General features: G+C 37.3%; 2 protein-coding genes across 5 annotated transcripts in view; both read left to right on the top strand.

Moving 5' to 3' along the window:
* Positions 1 to 7,014, top strand: part of NR1H4 (nuclear receptor subfamily 1 group H member 4) — a 35,619-nt gene extending 28,605 nt beyond the window's left edge. For all 3 annotated transcript variants that reach the window (XM_032220764.1, XM_032220763.1, XM_032220765.1), the window contains 2 exons: positions 3,522 to 3,635; positions 6,500 to 7,014. In XM_032220764.1, coding sequence (XP_032076655.1) covers positions 3,522 to 3,635; positions 6,500 to 6,738 — 353 coding nt within the window. In that variant the 3' untranslated portion in view covers positions 6,739 to 7,014. The remainder of the gene's footprint in view (positions 1 to 3,521; positions 3,636 to 6,499) is intronic.
* A 2,640-nt stretch (positions 7,015 to 9,654) lies between these two features.
* On the top strand, positions 9,655 to 26,692 carry GAS2L3 (growth arrest specific 2 like 3). Of its 2 annotated transcripts, none has more exons than XM_032220702.1 (10): positions 9,655 to 9,865; positions 10,177 to 10,257; positions 13,787 to 13,819; positions 14,181 to 14,349; positions 14,910 to 15,022; positions 16,658 to 16,799; positions 20,073 to 20,136; positions 20,674 to 20,812; positions 22,019 to 22,126; positions 22,693 to 26,692. In XM_032220702.1, exons 3-10 carry the CDS (start codon positions 13,802 to 13,804, stop codon positions 24,109 to 24,111), a joined length of 2,172 nt encoding a protein of 723 aa, XP_032076593.1. In that variant the 5' UTR covers positions 9,655 to 9,865; positions 10,177 to 10,257; positions 13,787 to 13,801; the 3' UTR covers positions 24,112 to 26,692. The 2 variants fall into 2 exon arrangements, with proteins under 2 accessions (XP_032076593.1, XP_032076594.1); XM_032220703.1 differs by having other exon boundaries at positions 10,103 to 10,257.
* The last annotated feature ends 942 nt before the right edge of the window (positions 26,693 to 27,634 follow it).

Raw genomic sequence — 27,634 nt, 5'->3', positions numbered from 1 at the left:
CAGGTCCTCAAAGCGCTGAACGCAGCTTTGCAATTGACTCCAGCGAGGCCTGGCAGCCGCCGGCTGGGGTGGTTGTCAGGGCGATGCGGAGCGGACGCGCCGTTTGTTACTGCTTCCAGCAATCAAGACGGAGAAGGGAAGCGACTGAAACGGACGCTGGCCTCGCTCTCCTGCTGCGGCTTCTGTTTCAGTAGGGAAGAAAACTTCCTTTCGCTTCCCGAATTTGACTGGGTCCCGGGGCTTCTGCCGGGCGGCAGAAGCCCGGGAAGCGAAAGGAAGTTTTCTTCCCTATTGAAACAGAAGCCGCAGCAGGAGAGCAGGGCTGCTGCCGGCCGTTTCACCTTGCGCAGCGAATTTGACTGGGTCCCGGGCTTCTGCCACCCGGAGTATCGGCGTATAACACGCAGGCAGGGTTTAAGCTTGCAATTTTAGTTTTAAAACTGCGTGTTATACGCCGATAAATACGGTAATAGTAAGAAAAGAAAAACCCCAACCTAAACACAACTCATAAACCCAACCTATCGCTTTCATGCACCCCTTCTTCTCCCCCTCCAACTTTCCTTTCTCCCTCCAACGATCACCCCTCCTACTTCCCTTTCCCCTCCTATCTTCCTTTCTCGCCTTCCTCACCCTCCTTCCCCTCTCATCCTCCTTACATTCCCCTCTTCCTCCCTCCTTACTTCTCCCTCTTCCTTTCCTCTACTTCTCACTATGGTGCATTTCTCTATTCCTTAATCTATTCTGTTACGCTAAAAAGAAAAAAGAAAGGAAAAAAGCAAAAAGAAAAAAAAGAGAAAAATAAAAAGAAAATATAAGGATCAACAGTATACAAGTGTATTCTTCTTATTCTATATATTGAAACTATATCTCCACCCGCCCACCCACCCCCAATGAACCCCCCTCCCTAACCCCCTCCGACTTCCCAGGTCCCACACCCGGCACAGTTCAGTACCATTCACCTTCAAAATATCTTATTAACAATAATAATGAAAATAAAATAAAAAGAACACTCCAAAAAAGAAAAAAAAAACAAGAACGAAAAAGTAAATAAAGAAAAAAAAATTTTAAAAATCTTTTGCATTATGCTCAGCCTCCCGTCATTCTTAAAATTTAAACAGTGTGAATCATTCCATTTATATTTTGTCCTCGTCCCTTACTTCTTTGATATTTACCCCCATCTTCCTGTAGACTCTCCAGATAGCCTTTCTTAACCTTATATTCAAATATTAGTTTATACAAAAATCAATTTATCTTCAAATACAGAGCAGTCTAATCATACTTTCGCTACTCATCTTCCTACCCTTCGTTTCACGTCTCCATTCCTCCCAAGCCCAAATTGCATAAGATTAGGATCTCGCTCTTCACTTTAAAATCCTGAGCTTTTTATGTTATACTTCAAGCATGTAAATCCGTAAAATGTGTGCCCAAAATCCATACCAGTTCATTCAATCCCAGGATCCCTTCATCAATATCCCGCTCCACCTTCCTTTCTGCCCCACTCCTCCCAACTCCATTCATCCCAAACCGCACTTCAAATAAGTCTTAGTCCCCGCTTTCCTCACAGAAAACACTTCATGCGCAGTTTGGGTTGAGATTCAAATAAGTCTTGTAAAAGTCCCGTATAATATCTGTCTAGAATAAGCAATGCTTCTTTCCATTCCTCATCAGTACACAGCTTTACCATTTCATACCAAACAGAAATCCTAAAGTTTTAATCAGTCCAAAAGCTTAGAAAGTGTTTTAAAGACATCGCTGGATCTATATTCTTTACTCTTCTGCCCTTTCGGAAAGAGAAGGCTACCCTCTCCCTTATAACCACGTGTCCCGCTGCTTTGAAAATATGACTGAATCCTCAGTTTCCGCTCTTCTGCCTCTCCAGTAGGGGGAGAACAACTCCCTCCTTCTTGTAACCAAGTGACTTGCTCCTTGTCTTTCCTTCACCTTGTCCTTCCGCGTTTCCGAGTGAGTCAAGAAGCCCCGCCTTCAGAGTTTTATAATAAAAGTCCCGAGCTTCCGAAACAGAATTAATACGAAATCTTTGATTTTCAAATGTAACTGTGATTCCAACTGGAGCTTCCCATTTGTACAATATTTGACGATTTCTAAGTTCTTGGGTTAAAAAAGTATAGCCTCTCCTTGCTTGCAGCATCTGGAGCGGGATTTCTTTAAAGACAAACAAATCATGGCCTTCGATTCGGAGCCTGTTATTGTAAAACTTTTGAGTGATCGCATTTCTGGATTCTCTTGTGAAAAAGTATATAATTATGTCTCTTGGAAGCTGTCGTTGCTCTGCTACACGCGAATTCTGGCGATAGATTTTTCGAATATTCCAATCAAAATTGAGTCCTGGACCTCCCACCGCTTGGCTGAAAGCTTCTACAAACGTCTGTTTCAAGTTCTCTCCTTTCTTTTCGGGCAGTCCTCTGACTCTTATTGCAGACGCCTTTCTGTTATAATTTATCATTGTAAGTTGTGTTTGGGTATCTCTAATCTCTTGTTGTAATGCCTGGATATTAGAAATCAAATTAAAATTAGCCCCCTCCAAAGTTTCCAGTTTAGTCTCCATTTCTTCGATATAATCTGTCAAAGTAGACGTAACTTCAAACATATCCGCCTTTATTTGGGCAATTTTAGTCTGTATTTTATCGCATAAATCCAGCACAAATTCTTTAATTTCTTGTTTAAAGTCATTAATTATTTGAAAGAAAAGCTCCTGTGTCAAGGAATCTCCAGTAGGTGGCGTAGGAGACAAAGGCAGCTATTTACTAACAAGTTCTTTAAGCACATGCGGGGGGGATTTTTTTGCCTGCTTAGACCTGGGAGGCATTATAGATAAAAGCTGAGAATAAACAGATAAACAGTGTCTTCAGCTGGTCAGTTCTCAATAAATTATTTGTAGATTTTGCTTGTTAATGAGTAGCAGTCTCCGGGGAGATAAAGCCGGTTAATTACGTCATCAATCACCAACACAGTAAAAACGCCATTTTGTATCCCAATTGCACAGAGAAGTTTCAAAGGAAAAACAAGGCTGGTGTTTAGATAGTTATAAAAAAAAAAACATCACAGGAGTGAGACCCGCTCGTGTTAGCTTAAGTTGCTTTAAACAATTTATCATTGTCCTGAGTGGGGGGGTCGCCTGTCTAGGGCTGCAAAAAGGCAGCTGTGAGGGACTGGCTGGAGATAAGAGCTCAGTTACGCTGGATCTCTTCTCCGTTCGCAGCCCCCCCCCCAAAAAGGGGGCTGTGAACCACGAATAAATCCTAGCACCTGAGCTTCTGCCTGCCCCTTTCTGCCAGAAAGGGGTGATATCTATTGATCTTAATTAGATATACAGACCAGAACTCTGAGAGGGGCTCCGTTGAGCTCCTTCGGCGACAGGCTCCTCCCACAGGAAGTCCACTTTCTCTCTTTGTTGATTTCCAGGCTCTTGCATAATTTTGGTGTTGAACTGTCTGAATTTTAATTACCATGGATTGCATCATAATTCTATTATAAGTCTACTTTTCCCCATTGCCTTATAGGTATCTCAGATGAATACATAACGCCTATGTTCCATTTCTATAAAAGTATTGGGGAACTCAAGATGACACAAGAAGAATATGCTCTGCTTACAGCAATCGTTATCTTATCACCAGGTAATTAATTTTCTCCATTGTTTTAGAACAGAGTCTTTTAAACTTGTTCAGACCACAGAACCCTAGGGTGCTTCGGCTTGAAAAACCATATTCCAGACAATCAAGTCTGAATTATGTTAACAAATTTTAAGAAAAAAGGAAAGAGGCATGAAAAAGAGAATGCTAATTTCTTATACAGAAATAGAGTCCAAACGCTCTCTCCTTTTCCGTTCATGCAATGAAGACGTCTTAGAATGAAGCACTCAGCAGTATTCCTAGCTGCTGCTCAAGGATCTCTCTCAGGGAAGCACTAGGCCCTTTTTGAAACCCTTTCCCAATCCACCCCTGCCCAGATCTGACTCATTTTTAAACTCCATATTTCACCAGCTTCTCTCCTCATACCAAATGTGGTCCAAATCAGAGGTGGGTTGCTCCCGGTTCGGCCTGGATCGGGGAAACCGGTAGTGATGATGGTGGGAGTACCCGCCCACCCGCTTAAGCACACGCGCAGAAGTGTTGCACATGCACACACAAGCAAGTCGGTAGTAAAAAAAAATAGAAACCCACCACTGGCCCAAATATATCCTTTTGGGAATGAGATTTCCTTCAAGCATTCTACTAGAAGGAATGCATTAGAAAGAAGCCTGTAAAGTTCTACCCTGTGTAGGATTACAAATGTTCACATACAATTGTTTAATCATAGACATTTCTGCATTAAATGTTTCAAGCAACTTGTTTTACATTCAAAAGACAAGGCAAACTACATGTTATGTTAGACTACATCCTCCAGGGTTGGTATTTGGAGTTCTAGTGCAGGTAGGAGAAGACTTAACCTTTTGCCTTCATACTAGGGAGGTAGCTAAGCATTTATTTTTTCCCTGGAGTACAGTTATGATCAAACATTTCAAACACATAGATATATTTGTAAAAGTGAGTACAAATTTAATATCATAGCTCAGTGGTTCCCAAACTTGGCAACTTTAAGACTTGTGGACTTCAACTCCCAGAATTCTCCATCCAGATCTCTGAGTTGAAGTCCACAAGTCTTAAAGTTGCCAAGTTTGGGAACCATTGTCATAGCTGTTAAGATGCAATAGTTCTGATCACTAGCAGCATAAAATGATAGGGGCCTAGCTAGAAGAAATCTGTGAGTTTAGTGGGATTTGTGTATTTAGAAATACAGAAACATAAAACTGATGGCAGAAAAAGACTTAGTGGCCCATTAAGTCTGCCCTTTGAGGGAGAGGTTGTTTTCTTATATATTTAATTTTATCGCAAGCATATTTAAACTCAGTTACTGATGTTAGATCCACTACTCCACTGGAAGTTGTTTGCAAGCTTCCATTACTTTTTCTGCGAAGTAATACTTTCTCACATTACTTTTGAATTCTCCTCCTGTCAGTTTGAGGTTATGCCCCCATGTTCTTGATTTCTCCTTAATATTGAAAATACTGCCTTCTAGAACTGTATTCACACCCTTAATATATTTAAAAGTTTCAATAATGCCCCCACTTTCCCTTCTGTCCTTGAGGCTGTACATACTCAGTTCTTCCAATCTCTCCTGATACGTTTTGTTCCTCAGACTTTGGACAATTTTTATTGCCTATCTCTGAATTTACTCAATCTTATGAATATCTTCTTTTAAGTGAGGTCTCCAAAACTGGACACAGTATTCCACATGGGGTCTGACTAAGCCCTGTATAGTGGGATTAGGACTTCCTTTTTCCTGCTGGTGATCCCTCCAGTGATGCATCCCAGAATTTTCTTTTTCAAAATAGCTGCCTGGCCACACTGTTTGCTCATTTTGCACTCTTCTGCTATGAGCACACCCAAACCTTTTCCTTCTATTGTTCTAACACTGTACCCTTCAATCCTGCACTCTACCAGAGGATTTCTTTTTCCCTAGGTGTATGATCCCTAAGTATGATGCTTGCAGTATCCCTTTTGTGACCTTTTGAGAGCAAAGTCAATGGGGAAGCCAGATTCACTTAACAACTGTTACTAACTTAATAACTGCAGTAACTAACTTAACAGCTATGGCAACAACTGTGACAAGGTCACGAAATGGGACAAAATTCAAGTTAACAACTGTCTTACTTAGAAACAAAAATGTTGGGCTCAATTGTGGTCATAAATCAAAGACTACCTGTTTTTTCTCAGTTCCTAAAAATGGCCAACCTGACCCATCTTCAAAAGCAGAAACCAAGGAAGTAGAAATAGGATTTGAATGAAAAAAAAAATTCATTCTCTAATTTTTGTAGGCACGGGATAGTTTTTTAAATTAAAATCTTATAGAGATAAGATTGTAACCATGTTCCTTGAAGCAAGAGTATAACAAAACCAATTAAAGCATGCTCTCACATTTATTTTTTATTTAATCTATTGCTACCATTGTTAAAATTATGGGCAAGAATCAAAAGTACAAAAATACTACTACTAAGAACAAAATATGAAGCAACATTTAACACAATACTGTGAGCCAAAGGCCTGTGAGAATAAAAGTTTTGAGTGCCTTTTTAAGGGGAGAGAAGCTAGCTCTACTGCAGGCAAAGTATTCGAGTTGTTATACTATCTTTGCATAACAGAGATAAATATTTCTGCAATAATAGGATTTTTAATTATTTCTATTATCTCAGGATCAGAGTGTGCAACCTTCTCTATAACAATCTGTAGTATCAAGCAAGCTAATAAGTAAAACTAATCCCACCAACACTGCAAGTTTTTACAGACACGCAATATTGCATACAATAAATATATGGGAACAAAATAGCCTATGAACAGAGAAATGTATTTCACTTGCAATTGGAACACTTTGGTCTTCATAATTTGCATATATGAAATAATGCTTACTATTTTTCCCCATCTTCTTTGAAAATTAAAACCAGATCGGCAATACATAAAGGATAGAGACTCTGTTGAACGGCTTCAAGAGCCTCTCCTTGAAGTTCTGCAAACATTCTGCAAGCTTCATCACATGGATAGTCCTCAACATTTTGCTTGTCTCCTTGGTCGCCTTACAGAATTACGGACTTTTAACCACCATCATGCAGATATGTTGATGTCATGGAGAGTTAACAATCACAAATTCACACCTCTTCTTTGCGAAATATGGGATGTGCAGTGACAAGGCTGGTTTTTACTGGATCGTAAATAAGTTAGCTGGGACAACAAACTTGAATCCATAACATCAGTGTATTCATTCAGTGTTTTTGAATTGTAAATATTTTCTTAAAGCACTTAAAATAATTGATGGTAAATCATTTTCATTGAAGTTTACATTTGTGTCTGTTTACATAGAATATCTGCTATGGTTCTTAAGTTCCTTGAAACAAAAGTGAATTTCTATTTGCCTGAACCAAGTCCCTGTTATTTCTTTTGAAATTAAAGTGGTATACTATAACTTCTTCTTTTTCTTTTCACCTTTCTTTGTTATAAGCCACTACTTATAAGTTGATAAATATTTCTCAGAGCCGTTGAATGCCATCTATCAGTCCTAAACTATCGGAAACTATACCAGCATAAAACACATTATCTATCCTGCTGTATATACAATATTGGCAAATGCTTGTTCTTATTTACAAGATGTATTAAAGACACACTTATGGATTCCCTCCTTTCTTACCCAATATCACCATCTCATGGGGAAACTATGCACCAATCATTTTCCTTAGTGTGGATCAAGGCTGGGAAGGATGATTAGACAGGTGGGGTCAGCCATCTTTCAAATCTTTGTTCCAGTTTTGCACAAATGCATTCAGAAGAAGTCTGACTATTGGCTGGTAGGGTAATTTTGAAATATTTCCTGATTATTTTAAATGATTCTCTTTCTCACTAATCTTTTCCTCCACTATTTGCCTGGGTAAAAATAAGTTGTTTTTCTCCTGCTAGATAAAGTAACTTAACACCTACATAACACAATGTGTGTACGGAAGATGATTAGCATCAGTGTTGACCGCTCCTAAAGGAAAAATATTTTTTTTCCTGGTTCATAACAGTGGCCAAGCTGGTCCATATGCCGTGATGCTTGCTTAACCATGCTTTTCAACCAACTCTCAATGGGACAGATTTATAGAACCTGGAGACTAGGACTGAGACACTACAATGACTTTTCCCCACTATATGTTAAATTAAATCCTGTTGTGGGTTAGCTTTACCAGAGCAGAGGGCAAAGAATTGTCTGGATTGGGCCCTAAAGGATTTTTTTTTTAAAATAACTTTATTAAGTTTTTAAAAAAAGCAAAATACAAATTAACTAAAACAAAAAATAAGATTAAAGAAACGTGGAGGGGATCAAGGAGGGAGTTAAAAAGTCACCACAGAAAAGAAAATACAAAAACCAGTTTTGACTTTTTTCAGTATAAATTTATAATAAAATAATCCCTTACTCTAAATTAAAACAAAAAGAACATACAGTCAATATAAAAATTAAATGAAAAACTAAGCCTATATAAAATAGCCACTTATTCTCTCTTTCCAAAGAAAATAGTCCAAAAGTGGTCTCCATATAGAATAGGATAAAGTTCTAGGTAGGCTGCACCTGTCTATATAGAACTAAACATTAAACCAGTGTTTTTCAACCTTTTTTGTGCAAAGGCACACTTTTTTCATGAAAAAAATCACGAGGCACACCACCATTAGAAAATGTTAAAAAATTTTAACTCTGTGCCTATATTGACTATAGGCGGGTGTTTTTCCCACGGCACACCTTACATTATGTCACGGCACACTAGTGTGCCGCGGCACAGTGGTTGAAAAACACTGCATTAAACTATGGTATGAACCATAGTTAACAAACCAGAACACTTGAGTCCACAACCAAACTAACCCAAAAAGACAACACCATGTAATAAGTTAACACAATGACCTAGGCAATAAATGATACAGCACACAATACAGGTAGTCCTCAACTTACAACAGTTCATTTAGGGACTGTTCAAAGTTACAATGGCACTGAAAAAAGTGACTTATGGCCATTTTTCACAGCTACGACCTTTGAAGCATCCCCATAATCGTGTGATCAAAATTTGGATGCTCGGCAACTGGTTCATACTGATGACTATTATCCCAAAGGTGCTTTTTCAAGAGGCAACTGGATTTTCTTGTTTTCCTTTGAAGACATTTTGCTTCTCGTCCAAGAAGCTTTTTCAGCTCTTCTTGGATGAGAAGCAAAATGTCTTCAAAGGAAAACAAGAAAATCCAGTTGCCTCTTGAAAAGCACCTTTGGGACAACCATGACAAGAATCTACAGACACTTAATGGCCATTGCTGTCTCGCCCATGTGATCCCCCTTCTGCAACCTTCTGACAAGTAATGTCAATGGATTCGCTTAGCAACCAGGTTACTAACTTATCAGCTGCAGTGATTCACTTAGGAAGGTCATAAAATGGAGCAAAATCACTTAACAAATGCCTCACTTAACAATTTTGGGCTCAGTTGTGAGCGTTAAGTGGAGGACTACCTATGCTGATGCTGGTCCACGCTGACCTCCCTAGTGCATTTTGTTAACCAAGGCTTACAGTTTATTCTGTGGCAAACACAGCCATAAATATGTGTAGGATTGTGTTGCAACATGTTTTATACCGAGAGATAAGGAACCTCTGATTGCGCTTCTGATCTATTTCTCTGCCTCCACACTGACTTTTCTAGTCAGGGCTGCTGGGTGTTGCAACCTCTAATCCCCCCCCCCCCCCCCAAAGCATACAGAGGAAGGTTAAATCTTGACAACTGCGGCCTGACTCCAAAGCAGGGTGTAGTGGAGAGAGGCAGAACCTTAGCAAGGTTGCCCCTATTCCCGCCCGTCCCCTGCCTTGTCTCAGCTGAGGAGATACCAACACTCGGTCCAGACAACAATCCGCGGCGACTGTCACTTGAAACACACACGGCAGCAGGATTCCCCCCCCCTCTCACACACACACACACACACACACACACACACACACGACCGCTGCATCCCTTCCGTTTGAATCCCCCCTCCCCCAGCACCAGCATCGCCACCCAGCCTTTCGCTACGGACACCGCAAGGCACCCACCATCCCGACAACTGGCTCTCCCTCCCCTTTCGCCCAGCCTCCGCCTCGCCGGCCTGGGCCCCGCCTCGCGTCAGCTGATTGGGCCTTTCGAACTGTTGCGGGCGTACGCGGCCGAATGAATCAGGGAGCGCTGGAGCTCGAGAGGATTCCCTGCCGCTGCCGCAATCTCACGTGTGTCCCCCGGGCAGAGGATGCGTGGGGGGTTCTGACTCTGGGGTTTTCGTAAGTATCTCCAAGTTTCCCCGGTAGATAGCAGGGTCGTTTGATTGAAGTGTGATTTTTTTTCCTGGCTGAAGTGGGTCCCTGAAGCAGATTTGGGGCTGATCACAACCTACTAGGCTGAAGCGTGGTTGCTTGTTTATGGCTCAGTAGAGCCTCTACGTTCCCTGTGCCATACAAGGGGATGTATTGCCTTCAACCTCAAGGCGCTAATGCTGTTTCCTTGCTTCCTTGGGTTAGGGCTATGGGAAAGTGCTGGCCATTTACACAGAAAAGGGGAAGAAAATCAGTTCAGCTCTTGATCTCTGTTGCAGTGACGCACCATACGATCTTGACCAGCAGTTTTTTCGCCCGGAGGAAACGGCTTTCTGCAACCTCAGCCCTCATTCCGGCAGGTATTTTTGGAAAATGGGAGCTGTAGTCCAACAGGGAACCAAGTTGGAGGAAACTTGAAATAGAAGCTATGCTGACTTTTATGCCATTTTGCCAATGGCATAAATACTCAAAATACTGAAACTCACAAACAATGAAAGGATGTGACATAGTATAACAGCCTGTGGCAAGTTCTTCCTTACCCTGGCTGATTTTGGAGTTTGCAAGTTCTGAATTCAAGGTTATATGGTCTACTCCTAATTTTAAGACAGTGTTTTTCAAAATTGGCAAGTTTTAAGATGTGTGAACTTCAATTTCCAGAATTTCCAAGCCAGCATGCATTAAGTTTGAAAAATACTAGTGTAAAGTAATCCTATAACATAAACTGTGATATAAGTTTAAATAAACTATTTTTAATTGTGGATTTATATAATAACCTTAAAAATGGAATGCAATTATAAGGCGTGTTACTAACAACACATACATAATTGTATATGTGGTTATGCATATGATTTCTGTAATAATTCACCGGAGGGTGACATACTCATCCCTCACTACAGCTGCAGCGTCCCCAGCAAATGAGTGAAGTTGTTTTGTTTGGTTGTAAAACTGTACTTCGCATTCAGTCCTACAGGTTCAGAGATGTGAACCCCAAATAATTTAAAATATCCTTTCAGTTTACAATTTGAAGGTTAAACTGTAAAGTGTAAAAATAGCAGGAAGGATCCCACAAGAACAATAAAAATATTGAAAGCTATGTATTCCTAAAAAAAATGATTTCCCACAACTTCCAGAAGATTAAGAAGTGTTTCCTTTGGAAAAATAATTTTGTTGAGTTAATTGCCCAAATGTCTTCTCCCTTTTTCTAACTATTGTTGAAAAATTGTTAAGACAAGGACTCCTCTGAAGAAAGTATCTTTTTTCCTGGTTCTGAAAGATCCTTGCTAGTATTTTAATTCTACCAAAAATTAATATGCATCTCTTGTAATATTCAAATAGCATTTGAAAGGTTTAGTTGAATACTACAAGATAGTATTAGCTGAAATTATCACATGTAGCTTGTTCCTGTTTCTGCTTGCTTTGTAGGTGGCCCACTGAATTCAGTAGCATTTTCACACAAGTATATGAACACGATTATATTATGACTGGGTTTATGTATTTTAACCCATGGTTTATTTTAATTAGAATTTGTTAAACAAGTCATGAAGCCTGCTTCTCATGTAATGTCATAAGCCATCATTCACAATGGCTATGATGTGTGAACTGAGGTGTATTTTGTATTCAGACATCACATTCCTAATTCAACCATTTTATGAAAGATGGAGAAAAGGGAACAAACTTAATACTTGTATATCTTTTTTCTTATTATTTTTTTCCCATAGAACTTCCTGGTTTTCTTAAACCACAATTTCCTGTGGTTATTGAACTATAAATCTGTGATTTGCAAGTCTTCTTTAAAGGCCAAAGGAAGAAATAAAAAAAAAACCAGGGTGAAAAGGCACATACACACTTCTTATTTGTTCCCAATCCCTCAAATCTTGATTTGAAAAACAAAGAGTATGATTACTGAAACAAGCTGTGTATCAAAGACTAATGTTCAACTATGACTTATTACACCACAATTTAATAGATTCAAGCATAAGCCCTGAAATATAGTTTAGAAAAGGTCCCATTCAACCAGAAAATGCAAATTACATTGTACAATAGCAATAATAGTTAGACTTATATACCGCTTCATAGGGTTTTCCGCCCTCTCTAAGCAGTTTACAGAATCAGCATATTGCCCCCAACAACAATCCGGGTCCTCGTTTTACCCACCTCGGAAGGATGGAAGGCTGAGTCAACCCTGAGCCGGTGAGATTTGAACAGCCGAACTGCAGAACTGCAGAGCTGAAGTAGCTTGCAGTGCTGCATTTAACCACTGCGCCACCTCGGTGCTCTACAGATAGTCCTTGATTTACAACTTTTTGTTTAATGACCATTCAAAGTTACAATAGCACTGAAAAAAGTGACTTGGCCATTTTTCACATTTATGAGCATTGCAACATTAAACACTTGGCAACTGACTCATATTTATGATGGTTGCAATGTCCCACAGTTATGTGATCACCTTTTGCAACCTTCTGACAAGCAAAATCAATGGGTAGGTCAGATTCAGTTAACAACCATGGTATGGTACTAGTTTAACGACTGCAGTGATTCACTTAACAACTGGCAAAAAAGATTGTAGAATGGACAAAACTCACTTAACAATGGTCTCTGAAATTTTGGGCTCAATTATATTTGTAAGTCGAGGACTACCTATAATGAGCTGTAATGAGATTTCTGTTTTGGCCTAGTGAATTGTAATCGGAAACACTGTAGCTTATTCCATAAAAAATCAGTCAGTTCACAACTTAACTTGGTATGTAAATTCAGTTACTAAATCTGTAACGTGAGCAGCAAAATTCTAGCCATCAATTTGTGAGTTTCATACTTGTATTTTAATTGATTCCAAAGACAGATGTAATACTATGAAGTGAGCTGATATAAACATCTTCTGACATTTTCTTTCAAGTGTGCAGTTTTTTTCCCCAAATAGTCAGGCTTTGTGTGGCATTCTTGAAAAATGAAGATGCTGAACATTCTTCTAATAGTTCTTTTTTTTTGAATATTTTCCTTTGTTCAAGCTGATAGTCTGCCTTGCATATTGGGCCGTCTTTTTGTTACTGTGGCAGTTGGCTTGTTAAGGGCCTTGTTCAAATGTGTAAGTGTTCCATCATTTAATGAGAACAGTATTTTTGGTAGCTGTTGCCACCATATTTTTTTCCTTCTAAAATGTCAATGAAGCCCCTTACATTGGCCTATTAAGACAAAGGGCTTTTTATGTAAATGAACTTTATTCCCTGGTGCTCACTGTGGGAAGCTGAATACATTAGTTAGTAAAGACTTGTTCTACTTTCTGCCTTTTTTGTTTAGTATAAAGGAGAGAAATATCAGGAAGACGTGAGTTTCTTAAGTTCAAGTAATAAATGGTGGCATTTGTTTAGGATCTGTGTTCCCAGCTGGCTAGAAACTGATTTTTTTTTTAATGTAGCTTTAAATTTACCACTTTAGCAATATTGGTATGCCAGTAAATTATTTTCTATATGTGATCTGAAGATTAGTTTAAAATGAAATTTACATGGACGTTTTTGTTTTAAATACTGTTATACACTAGGATTTGCATTCCAATACAACTTTTCGCAGTGTAGAATCCCTTATGAATCCCTTGCATTGTCTACCATTTGATTTTTTTATACATATTTGCCAATATAGTTTAAAGATGTTACCTACTTTTGATATATAAAAACATGGAATGTTATAAGGATCATGGAGATACTGAGCATGAAAGTTGAAAAAAATTATATTCAATTTTGGAAATAAAGTAAACTCCCAATTTTGGATAATTAGTATTGGTTTACTTTTTGTTGATCTGTTGGCTATCTCTTCAGTGTTACAGATAAATGAAGGTGGATAAAATACAATTTGACACTTTTAGCTGAAAGTCTCTTTTTTCCCTCCTATTCCTAGGAATATCTAGTTACCATGCAACATACAGTTCAGGTAGGCAAACGGAAATATTACAACTATTAAATATTTTCCTACTTTTTGATATGTATCTGAAGAACATAACTGACTATAGATTTAATGTTCAACTCTAATGGAACTTTATGCTTGTTTTGTCAAAACATTTTGGTTTTTTTGAATACTGGCATTTTTCCAAGTAATCTAGATGGATTGTGCAAGCCAAATTCAGCTTTTAATAGAGCTACAGCATTCCGAAATAATAGTGAATCATTTGGGGAACATATATTACATTATTATGAACTTTCCATTTTTTAAAGTCATTGATGATGGATTGCAAATATGATCAGTTATTGCATAGTGCTGAAATTGTGATCAGTCTTGTTGCTATGTACCTTAGGTGTGGTTTGGAGATGATTTACCTATCAGTCCACGCAGTCCACTGACTCCAAGACATGGCCCTGGCCTGGCTGATGTTTTACTATATGACCAATGGATATCTGTCCGACATGAGGCAACTTTGATTCCTATGCAAGAAGATCTGACTATCTGGCTATCTGGCTTATTGGGTTTGTTTGAAGAACCTTGTAATTACTATAGAAAAAGAAATAGGGGTAGAGCTAGATTTAGAGTTCATGCTGTTAGAAGTTAAAACTATTAATTTTACCATTTATCCTTTTATAGAAGTCTAGTCATTTGTAAAGAGTACGTAATACTGCTTTATCCTAAACAGTTTTAAAGGGCATGCCTGCTTTTTGAAACATTGACTAGTATGAGGTTCAATATTTTTCCTAATTATTATAGTTAAAACTACAGGCCAACATACAGCTTGAGATATAAATAATTAATTTAAAATACAATAGGATCATATGCTCTAAATATGAGTGACATCTGTGACATTCAGTATCAGTTTGGACGTTGCCTCAATCCCACTGCAGATAAACCACAATAAAAGGGAATGTTACAGAGGCTCTGAGTAGCGAGATGGGCAGCATGTAAATTTAATAATAAATAAACAAACAAACATATTTTCCAGTTGATTTAGGTTGAAGCTATGCTTTAGTATATCTGAGTTATCAGTTTGAGTTTTATTTGTTCTGTATTAATGAAAATCATGGCTCTCCTATAGGTATTGAACTTAAACCAGAGCATTTATTGGAAGAACTTGATAACGGGGTATTGCTGTGCATTTTGATTGGAGTCATTCAAAGCATAGTTAAAAGTAACTCAAATGATTTAAAAGTAAGTTCAATTTTTTAAAAAATACCAATTAACTTTTTTTCAATTAATGAAGTCATGTGAGCAAGATTATCCTATTAAATGTGCTTGTATTTACCTGAAAGGAAGACAATCCTGCATGTAAGTTTTAAAGGAACATTAGCAAAAATATTCTCTACTATGCTTAGCAAATATAAGATTATTTCCATGTTTTAAATATAAATTATTGAGTAGGGAGGAATTTAGTCTTCCTTTCAAATGAATATAGTACATTGCTTTTCTATAAATGAAGATAGTTAAGAATGTGAAACATAAAAATCATATTACTAGACAGTTCAATTTTCCCAAATGTGTGGAGGTAGCCATAATGTTCTTGAATTAAAAAAAGGATGGTGCTGAATATTTCACCCTAATATGAAAGTTACTTTAATTCTAATGTTATCCTATGTTCAAATAATGCATTCAGATAGCAATTCTTGGAATTCAACCTCTGCTTTATGCTACTGTATTCACTCCATACTACAATAAGTACATGTATCTCAACTTCTCATGTGAACTAACTGGGAAATAAAGCAAGAATATTAGAACTCCTACACCTATGTTTTTAGAATTCTGGGACATACTGATCTGGTTCAGTTCTCGTAAGACAATAAGTGGTTAGATATGCTTTGGATTAATATGTTGTGTAAATGTACATATTCCCACTTTAATGAACCACATACATTTTGCTCATGGATAACTTAATGTTACTTAATACATTTTGTGTTCTTCAGAGCACAAGAAATTTACATATAACAGTCAGATGGTTTAGGATGATATTTATTGAGAAAGATTTCTAGTAAGCATGAATTGCGATGTAGGAGCTCTGAAAATAGGAAGTGTTACAGCTGGTACAAATGTTGGCACTTAGGAATTTTAAAGTCAGGGCGTCAGGTGATCTATCATAAAAGGATGCTGAAAGAATGGTTGAATATATACTATGGCTATAGTGAAAAGTTGGAGGAAATGTTACACAAATTAGATGCACTTAAAATTACAAACAGGCATAAAATATTATTTGGATAATACATACAGTGGCTTGAGATGGTACAGAATACATGAAAGTTGTGTCTCAGATTAGGTTCTGCAAAAAAGGAAAATAATTTGGAAGATGAAAGTCTGCTGATTAAAATTGTACATGACATGAAATTCATTAGAAAAATGTGAATCATATGTTCAAACTGCTGACAGATTTGTTCTAATTTTAAAATACTGAAGTAGTATTTTAGATATAAATATCCTGGAGGGTTTGTCCTGGATATTCATGTGATACATGTTATTGCCCTTCTTTTGCCAGTAATATATATTTGAAGTGTCTTTCAAGCCGTGTTTTCAGCTAAGTAAATGGGCTATCCACTTTTTTCTGACAACTAACGGTGAAGGCCACAAAGTTTGGTATGTGGCCTTTTTTGCCTTTTAGCTGAGTCCTCAGCAATACTGTTTTAAACAAATTTTCCCATTGCTTATTTATATATAGCTGAGATTAATTTCTTTTGAAATGTAATCTTTTTCGGGGGGGGAGGAACCCCCTCCCCACTTTCCTTACTAGTTCAACTCTAGAAAATGCTTTTGTGGATGTTTTGGAATGTTTCCTGTTAAATTTTCTACATTACTTTCCAGAATTTCCCTTTACGAAAAGTCCCCTGTAAAAAAGATGCTCCTTCAGGATCTTTCTTTGCCAGAGATAACACAGCAAACTTTCTGAATTGGTGTAGGTGCATTGGAGTGGATGAGACTTATCTTTTTGAATCCGAAGGCTTAGGTAACTTTTGTTGCTTTTTTGCTTTGTTTTATTGAATTATATTAAACTAACTTCTTATATAGGCTATTATTCACTTCTAAATTTAAAAGACAAGAGGTGTTTATATAAATGAGATCCTTCTGTATTGGAAAAATATCTTTGTATGTTTAATAAACTCTGTTAAAAAGCATGTAGTAATGCAAACACTAAACAGGGCAAAATATTTTTTGGTCTTAAATATTACAACAACTTTTTGTGGGGGGGAGGCTTTTTGATAATAGAAGTTACTATAAGAGTTTTAAATTTTAGTTTGACGTTTAATAATTGCAACACTTTTCCAATAGAATTGAGAGGTTTTTAAAAAAATGTTGGGATTGTCTGATTTTTGCAACATTAATTTGTATCAGGTTATTCTGATATATTTGGAAGATGTTGATGTGATAATGGCTTTATTAATGCCATTGAATGGAGAGTTTAATGTTAATAGTTAATAATCTGTTGACAATTAATCTTTTGATTCCACCTGTATTACTTCTTTCTAACTTGTTAGCTATAAAAATACAAACTGTTAACTATGCCTAGCGCTGGTACCCTCAGTTTATGACATGCTAACTAAATCTGTTGTTGGGTTTGCATGTCAAGGATTGGACTGCCTATCTCTTGTTGTTTCAGGTTGAATCTTGTAACCAGCAGCTGCCAGACCAAATTTTTCCAGATGGGCTTAAATCTTGTAGTGCTCATTAAGAAAAATAGCTTGAAGATGTATCGCTAATTAGGTTTTTAGCATTGTCCCTTTTAAAAATAGATAGACATAGCTGTAAGTCCTAGGCCCATATAAAATCACTGCTTAAATTGTTTGGTATTATATATCCTTCTTGAAGAGTATTCTTTGTGTATTTGCTTTGCATGGTGTGGGTGTGTTTAAATTTAAAAAAATATTATTCAGAATTGTTAAAGGTATGGCAATGTTCAGTTTGTAAACAGTTTTTCAATGTAATTAGTGGGACAGGGTTTATAAGACAATGTCATCCAAGAATGATAGGATTCATATATCTCCTACACAGCATATTTTAATCTACATTCAGTTATTTTTTTTATAAAGGAACAAGGGTGTAGGTTCACCAAGTCTGTATTATATTGCAGTTTTAAGGACATAATTCACAATACTTTGAAAGTGGTTACTGATTACAGTAGCTGGTTTTGTGGCATGAACATATGCTTTGTATGTTCTTGGCAAAGCTCTGCAAGGACCCTTTTGTAAGCTTGTGGGGGTGAAATAAAGAGTGGGTTTGTGCCTAGGCAATATTCATGTAGGGGGCATATGGGTCTCAAAAGAGTTTCACTGCATTCATTCATCGTTACAAGTGCCATTGAATTTTTAGAAAGAGGCTAAGCTCACTTTGCAGTTGTAAACCTGCCATATGGAACTTGTACAAAACATTGAGCTGGGTGAGATGTGCAGGGGCTAGACCATATTAGTATGACATAGGTTGTCCAAACTGTCTCACAGTAATCAAGAGTGGAACATTCAAGGAGCAAGTCTGTTTAAGTTCTGATTAATCAGATTTATTTAAAAAAAAAATACAAGAATTGATAGTTCTGCTTTCAAAACTGAACTGTCCAAACTTGCTTCATTGCTCCTGCCCTTTTGGTAAAAGGAAAAGAAAACTTGATTCTTCTGGGGAAAAAAAAACCCTCACACCTGATTCTCAGTGTGACCATCCATGTCCATATTTTATGCAGTTTATTTCTTAGATAAAACTGGTGATTGATCCAGCCGTTATAATGCCATACATATAATGCCAAGTGTGTAGCTCAAACTGAAGGTCTCAAGCATTCCTTTGCTTGTATTGCCCAGATTATGCTGCCTTCTGTTTTACATGTTTAGAATTCTATACTGTCTACACTAAATATCTATGAAAATTATGGACAAAATACATCCATTCTATTATACATCCTGAATGCATTTTCCTTGTAGCTGAAAATTTTTGAAAGAAGAGATCACATAGGATAAAGCAGGATTTCTCAAAGTGAGGGTTGGGAATTCCTAGAGGGTTTCAGATAAATGGAAAAGTCAGAACACATTTGGTACTCACTTTTCTGCTCTGCCTCAGAAGGTGTCAGTTTGGGAAAGGACTTATTTTATTGAAGAACTTAATACTAAGAATTTATGTCCCCACCCACCTTTCCAAAAGTCTAGTTAAGGAGGGAATTTGGAGAGCCTACCTCTTCCTCCATGGAAAACTTCAATTGGCAAAGCTTCTTACAGTAAGCTGGTGGCCCTGGCAATTACACTGGTTCCACTATGCCAATACCCATGGTTTCTGTTCTAAGCATTCCTCCCAACCCCAGTAGAAAATTGTAAATGTAAAAAATGGCCCTTATTCATTGGATGTCTTCTTTAACAGAGGTTTCTTTAACAGAGGGTTGTTACCAAGGCCTTTAACTAACCCTGCTGGCTTATGTTTCAGAATGCCGTGGGAAGTTTTTTTCAGATGTCTAAGATTCTGTTCCTTCTGATTGCTGGGAGATTTTGCTACAGAGATATGAAATGGACACAGGTCACTTGGGCAAAACTAAGAGAGGCATACTTAGTTTAACTTTGTGGACAGTTTGCCCAGGGACAGAGGGAAGGAAAACCCTTCGAGTACAGTCTTATGGTTTGCCCAAGCAAATCCCAAAGGGAGTGCTAATAGGGCTCCAGCACAAACCTCATGCCATGCATACTCAAAATTGGGTCGCTGTTAGTATTGGGAGCTAGGAAACATGCCTTTTCCATGGTAGCCCCTGCCCTATGGAATATTTTGCCCTCTGAGGTTTGGCAGGCCTCTATCCTACTAGTCTTCCATAAAACTTGGAATGCCTCGCCCTTTCCCCCAAGCGCTGGAATAAGATCGGATGATTGCACATTAGAAGTTTGACTTGGCATTAGGTTTTTTTTAAATGTTTTAATGTGTTTGCTTTTATAGTTTTATAGTCTCTTATATGTTGTTTCAATCTTTGATTGGGAGCTCCCAGAATTGTTTAGAAGATGGAGTAAGATGGAGTTATATAAATGCTTTAAATAAATAAATGTACTGGTAGATTTCCAAATCAATGATAGCTAAATAAAAGTCTGGATGCCAAGCAAGAGTACACCAGGGAGTAGATTAGAAAAGAACTTGCTGGTACAGACTTACATGTTTACATATAAGTTACATGTGTTCCAAATTTTGATCCATGCCATTGAATGTAGGCAAGTTAGGTTTCACTAAATTATTATTTTTTTCCTTACTTGCACTATTTTTTTTACAGTGCTGCATAAAGACCCAAGACAAGTATACCTTTGCTTACTGGAAATTGGTCGCATTGTATCAAGGTATGTATTCATTGCTTTCTCCAAGTAGTAGATGCTTTGAATGCATTGAGAGTCTCCCCAAAGTTTCACAACAGAAAGTGGCTGTTTTCACATGGTACTACAAACTAACCTAGTTAGTTTGATTAGTTTACGGTTTTGTAATCATATTCTGAAAATTGGATTAACTGATAAACGTCATTTAAGTTAAGAATAGCTGTGTTATGAAAATATAGCCATTTTGGTATAAGCCTATATTCCCTAGCAAAGTACCAGGTGTCATAGGATATTTTGCACTTTCCACCTACAGGTGGAAAAGGAAGCCTTCCTTTGCCATTGGGTGAGACACTGAAAGAACTTCTACTATCACTGTTCCATAGCAGGGCACTAAGTTTTACCAAAGAAGTCAGTATCCCATAGGACAATAGGATGTTTTATTCCTATGTTCTACCCTTATTCCCAAAAGTACTCAGTGCAATAGCCACTCTCACCCTATGGTTATTGTCTTAGAATTTTGCTAAAATTCTAAATGTAGTATTTTATACATTTTTCTTTTTATAGTCATGGAGTTGAACCACCAGTATTAGTAAAGTTAGAGAAGGAAATTGAATTGGAAGAAACTTTGTTGATGTCCTCTGATAGTGTAGCCCCTATAGTTTCTTACAAATCGTGCTGTCAGGATGGAGAATTACATGAAGCGGTAAGTAGCATACATATTTCTGCCTATGAAGCTATAATCTAAATCTTTCTGGAATCTGTAACCCGAAGAACCACAGTGGTGAACTATGTAAACTTTCTAGATATTTTGAATGACTAGATCATGCTATGGTCCAAGTTTCCTTGGTTTGGAATAACATATTATGCAAGCCAAGTCACTGTGGTTTATTAACTGTAATTAAAGTTTAGCATTTGGACAAAACCAGCAAAATTTGTTTTATCTTACAAATCATAGTCAGGTAAACCATGTTCAGTATAAAATGTGAACCTAACCCAAGCATCTAGAAATCTCATTCCAATCAAAAATCTAACTATTAATGAGCTGTGGTGGCTCACTGGTTAGAATGCAGTACTTCAGGCTAACTCACTGCTCACTCCAGGAGTCCAATTCTGAGTGGCTCAAGGTTGACTCAGCTTCCATCCTTCTGAGATTGGTAAAATGAGGACACAGATTGTTAGGGCAATATGCTGACTCTGTAAACTGCTTAGAAAGCACTATGAAGTGGTATATAAGTCTAAGTGCTATTGCTATAATGTTGGTCAAGATTACAATAAAGCAAATTAGTTGATTAGTTGATTAGTTGATTTTTTTTGGCACTACATCTGATCCACCAATTACTAGTTTATGGCTTTATAAACTGTGAAGTAGTATGAAAGATGAAAACATTTTGTTGACTTATCACAGGAGAGAGACGTGGAAGTGACAGAATTTGAGAGCAGCTAATAAAACAATAAAAAGAACATAAAAAAGCCACTTTAAGATCCAGCAGAGGGTTAAATTGAATCAGCATTCAACAGTAGATTAACATTTAAAAGTAGATATTAAAAAAAATCAAAATGTGCAATTAAAATCCCGGTATTTTTAAAAAGCAGACAGTGGACAGAAAAACGATGGAGACTCAGCTCTCTGACCACTCCCACATAGAATTGTTACCTTCTAGGTCCTCTTCAGGTAGGTTCATGGTCATAAAAGAGTCATTTTGAGTCATTCCTAGCAGCTCCGGTTCATAACTGGGCTGCATGCTACAAAAGAGCAAGCTTTGATAGTGAAACCAGCTGTGTCTCATCAAGACAAAAATTTCTGCTGGCTCAGAACTTCATTTTGGGGGCAGGTTCAAAAACTAATTCATGTTTAGTGTTGTTTTTAATATATATTATATGAAGATAACAAAATCTTTGTACAATATAGGTTAAGCATATTGCTGAAGATCCTCCTTGTAGCTGCTCTCACAGATTTTCAATTGAGTATTTGTCTGAAGGGCGCTATAGATTGGGAGACAAAATACTGTTCATTCGAGTAAGTACAAGTTTTCAGTTATTTTGCTCGGTCACTTAAGTATCAATCTTAATTGGGTGGGAAATTATTCCTTTTCAAGATATGACAATATAATTTAATTGCCACTACCTTACCTTAATGATATCATCTGCTTAGTTTCAATGCATATCTGAAAATGTCCCACTGTTACTGATGCTTAGGAATACTTCAGCAATCATTCTGTCTCTTTGCTGCCATAATACTGGGCAGCTTGTACTCCTCTGCATCTCTTGGTCTGCACTTGTTTTTTAGGGTGTGTGTATGTACTATACTTCTATTGCTCTCTAGGGCAGTGTTTCTCAACCTTGGCCACTTGAAGATGTCTGGACTTCAACTCCCAGAATTCCCCAGCCAGCATTCGCTGGCTGGTGAATTCTGGGAGTTGAAGTCCAGACATCTTCAAGTGGCCAAGGTTGAGAAACACTGCTCTAGGGATTGGTGGCAAATGGGAAAACTGAATGTTAAAACCATTGTAATATTTCATACAATACCTATGTTGCTTAAGTGCAATCAGTTATAATCAAACTATTTTTTTAATCTTTTATTAGATGTTACATGGCAAACATGTAATGGTACGTGTTGGTGGAGGCTGGGATACTCTTCAAGGTTTTCTTCTCAAATATGATCCTTGCCGAATGCTTCAGTTTGCAACGTTGGAACAAAAGATTTTGTCATTTCAAAAAGGTGCATCTGGTGATATGGTTTCCGATTCGTCTGCTAAACCTCCACAGCCTCCACCCATGAATCCCATATCTGCCATTGATGCATACCATAAACAGAGTTCAAAGCCTTCTACTATGGTTTCCGTTTCAAAAAACCCTCATGTAGGTAATAGGAAACAGGCAGCATGTAAGTCATCCCAACCAACAGTTCTTTCTTCTTCAGAAGCAGCAAAGCATTCCTTACCTACAGACCAGTTGACACGAAACCAGCCCAAATTAAAAGATTCATCAGTAAATAACCTTCAGCCATTTCCCAAAGCATCAAAACCGGTTTTTAAAAAGCCAGCACCCCCTTTTCATAACCCTACATCTGTTTCAAAATATAGAGAAGCTGTAAATAAGTGCTCATCATCGGCTCGGGGGAGGGCTGCTTTAACACCATCAGCATCTCTTCAGAAATGCACTGCATCATCTACCAAGCCTGCATGTTCCCAAAACTCTCCAACTGTACAACATTCTGCTCTAGGTTGTTCAAACAATAAACTTTGCAGGTTGCCTGAAACGGCTACAAGGGTAGGCTGTTTAGAAGGACATCATTCTCCTGATAGTGCAGCTGGGCTCAAAAATGTAGCCAAATGCAAGCCTCTTTCAAAAACCTCAGCAAAATCGGCAAAGACCATTAACAGAAATTTACATGTGTCTAAGCCGTCTTGCCCTCCAACATCTACGATGCCTACAAAAATAATTTCCAAAAATAGTAGTCAAACATTACCCACACAGTTTTACTCACACAGAGGAAAATTGGAAACTAAGCAAACCAAACAGAAAACTGCTCTTAGCCCCAAACAGCTGAGTTCTGATTCCTCTCTTACGAATGATAAAACAACTGAGCAGACATCTACGCTAGATGTAAAGAGTAAAAATCCATTTTCATCTGTTAATAATTATGCTTCAGCCAAGAGGAGGCCAGTTCAAAATAGTAGGATGAAAATACAGGGAACAGCTGATGCAACAACACATTCTGATCGTATGCCGTTATCTATTATGCGTCTTCCTCAAACATCGACCATAAATGGGGCAAGGAAAAAGACAGTAAAGGCTAATGTCAAAAGTCAGGCACAGGTCAAAGTCTCCCAAAAGAATAATAAAGAACTTGATTCAACCACTAAGGAACCTGTTTTAAAAGGAAAAGCTACAACTGTTCTACCCAAAGGGACACAGCTTAGGTTAAAGGATTCCACAGTAAAGTCAAAACAGGATGATAATTACTTTGTTGTGACTGGGAATAAGAAACTCAGAAAGTAAAGTACCTAGAATTATAATTGATTATTGCAACATGTTTTTACTAATAGCCACTTTATAGTTGGGACCTTAACATTAAATAACAATACAATAATTTGAATGCTAACTGCCTTGGAACAGAGGAGTTTAAAAGGTTTGCTGGTCCCCACAAGTGCAATAGTTGACTGATTACAAATAGGCACTTTATCACAATCTGAATTATAAATACTTTGGAATCTATTTCTCACATTGATAGTAAGATGATAAAGATGCTCCCAATAGGTCATTTATTGCTCAGGTTCATGTGGCAAATATTTCTTAATGAGTTGTAAAATGGTGTTTACCATCTCCAAGGAAAAATACAGCATAGTAAATTGGCTGCAATTTGCAAAATATACATCTTCCAGGAAAAAAAATGATATCTTCTGATAATATAGTCATTTGTTGAATCTCGTGAATATTTGTTTTTGGTAAGGGCTTTGGTCAAACATGAGCATGAGAATTGGTATTTACTACTGTTGTTGTGTGTGCATACTACTAAGTAGAAAAGCAACTGTCAAATAGCCTTGAGTTAAGAATAACTCCAAATAAATATCTATAATGCTAAATTTTATTTAAACTTTCAATGCACAGGGACCACTAAGAACATTTTACAGGAGTTCTTGGCTTTAGAGACAATAATTTTAGTGCCTTCACAGATTATGTGCTTTGTTCGCTGTATTACAGGAAAGACTGAAAAGTGGCTCAAATGTGTATTCTAATTATTATGGATTGTGTTTATGGATTACTGTTATCAGATGGACTTATATGAACAAAATTATGCATTCAATTATAATTTAATGATGATACTGGCACTGTGTAACCTTTTAATGTTTGCTTTTCTGAAATGACTAAAATGTATGCTAGCACAGTGCTTCACTCTTAAAATGTGACAGACAATCTTTCTATAAAAGAACACCCAATATATTTCTAGGAAATTACTTGTGTTTACAAAGTGAGAGAATAGCTTCAAAAATGGGTTATATTCATAAGCACAACTGAAAACCTTTCAAATAAGCTGCCTTTGGAATTTTTATATTTATGTTTCACACTATTTCATTTTTAGCTGTAGAATATATTCCTTATTGCATTAATCATTTTACTTACAACATAAATAACTAACATTGGAGGAAAAATACTTTTTTAGTTTTAGGTTTGCATTCAGTAGTGTGTATTCTCTGGCAGGTATATACTATGTATGTGTATACTGCTGTTAAGTACAGTTGCACTTGTCATAGGGTTTTGAAGCAAGTTTTAAAACAAATTTGTGTTGCCCTCCCTAGGAAGTAAGACAAACTTCTTAATTTCACTGTTCGTTAAAATGCTACTTGGCTCAGTGCTGGTAGTTGAAACTCAAGTTAAAATTAATTGTTATTATATGAAAATGTTTTTCTCCCTGTGCCTCCACAAAAAAATTGTGAATTGGTTGTGGCCAGAGTTGAAAAAATTACTTAAGCAAACATCCTGGTTCTGCTCTAGTTGCATTTTCAAAATACATTATGTCTGGTTCCTTGAGGTTCATGTGGATAAGAGTTACATTCTTTAGTATATATTCTTATTTTAGAGAAAAACATGCAGCCAGATATTCTTAGGCAATGAAAATTTATATCTATATTTCCAGGCTTGCTTATACACACAGATATCCTTAGCTGAATCACACTACCCTGAAATTGTATTCTTATAGGTACTTACCTGAAAACAACCATATTAAATAATGGCATTTCAATGCCCATGCTGCATATGTCTTTTGGATATAGGATAGCGCTAGATGCAAAAGTAATTTGTATCTAATACAAGGATTTCTAAATATTCATTTTTGCACTTACAGTAACTTCAACAATGTATGGATTTGGGAAAAAATGTCTCAAATTGTTATAACAAGAAAAGTATATCAATACATTTTTGCTTTCAGTTAAGGTTTACGTTTGAACAATTTCAAAACTGGTTACAGTTGGTCCCTCTATTTATTCTTAAAACAGTAGCCACTATCCTGATTTCTTTCTCTGCCCGCCCAATGCTAAGTAAAAAAAAAATCCTAGATATGGGATTGTAGAATTGTAGTTAGTAAGCATTGAAAAGCTATAGCAAAATTAAGTGACACAGCTATATGTCTTCAATTGGAAACGGAACATTTAATTTTAGAAACCATGCATGTTTCCATGGAGGTGTAGCAGAAAGTACAGGTGGACTTGACAACTACAATTGGGACCAGAACTTCCACCATGATGTAGTTAAGTCATAACATGACCGTAATCAACTTTACAATCTTTTTTGCCATGGTTGTTAAGCAAATTTAACTTTCTTCACCAACTTGCAAATGGTGATCGCATTACCTTGGGATACTGAAATTCCATATTGGTTGCCAAGTGCCCAAATCATGATCATGTGACTGCAGGGACTGTGACAGTCTCATGACTGGGTTGTAAGTCACTTTTTTTCAGCGCTGTAATAATTTCAAATGGTTGCTAAACAAATGGTCATAAGTCAAGGACTACATGTAATTCAAGGTTAAAGTTGGTACTAAAGAATTCAGAAAACAACCAAAACATTCTGCATTCATGATAAAAGCTACTGCCATAATAAAGGAATAAATTGTTTATGACGTTAAAAACACATTACCTTTTCTAATTAAAATATATATTTGATTTAACTGCATGTTTACCTTTTTTGAATTCTAAGAACATGGTATCACCAAACTCATTCACATGACATTCATTTGGCTACAATCAATACATGAAACTTTTAGCTAAATGGGATCTCTCTAGTCCTAGCAGAACAATAATCATTACAATATAATGGGGTGTGATAGGGTTATGACCCTCTGCATATAAAGTTTGTGAAGCTGAGTGGGGAATGAGATCCTCCTGCTGCATTGACCTTGTATTTTATAGCAGAACAGGAAAATAATTACTGAGAATTTGATTAAATATCTGTCCAGAGTAGAAAATCCAAAGGGATCTCTTACTACTAGATTATTTACACTGGCGTTCTTCAGCCAGAGTTAGCACCCAGAAAAATCAGATGCTGGAATTGTAGACATTGAATGTTGCAGAATATACAAAATGGATGGAGTTCAAAAGCTACATTTAGTCAGGCAAAAAGAAGAAAAACATGCAAACACGCTGCAAGTGATGGAGCAAGAAATATTCTGACTGCCCCGTCATCTGATCCTAGTCTACAGATATTTTATGGTAAATTAATGAAATTGACTACTGCAACGTGCTCTACATGGGGCAGCCCTTGAAGAGCATTCGGAGACTTCAGCTTGTCCAGAATGCAGCCGCGCGAGCGATCGTGGGTGCACCTCGGTTCACCTACGTAACACCTATCCTCCGCGAGCTGCACTGGCTGCTTATTGGTCTTCGGATACGCTTCAAGGCGCTAGTCGTCACTTATAAAGCCCTTCATGGTATTGGGCCTGGGTACTTGAGAGACCGCCTGGTGCCAATTACCTCAAATAGACCAATTAGATCCCACAGATTAGGCCTCCTCCGAATTCCATCCGCCG

This window comes from Thamnophis elegans, chromosome 7 (assembly GCF_009769535.1).
Source record: "Thamnophis elegans isolate rThaEle1 chromosome 7, rThaEle1.pri, whole genome shotgun sequence".
Taxonomy (NCBI): Eukaryota; Metazoa; Chordata; class Lepidosauria; order Squamata; family Colubridae; genus Thamnophis; species Thamnophis elegans.
This window is presented reverse-complemented; position numbering and strand designations above follow the sequence as displayed.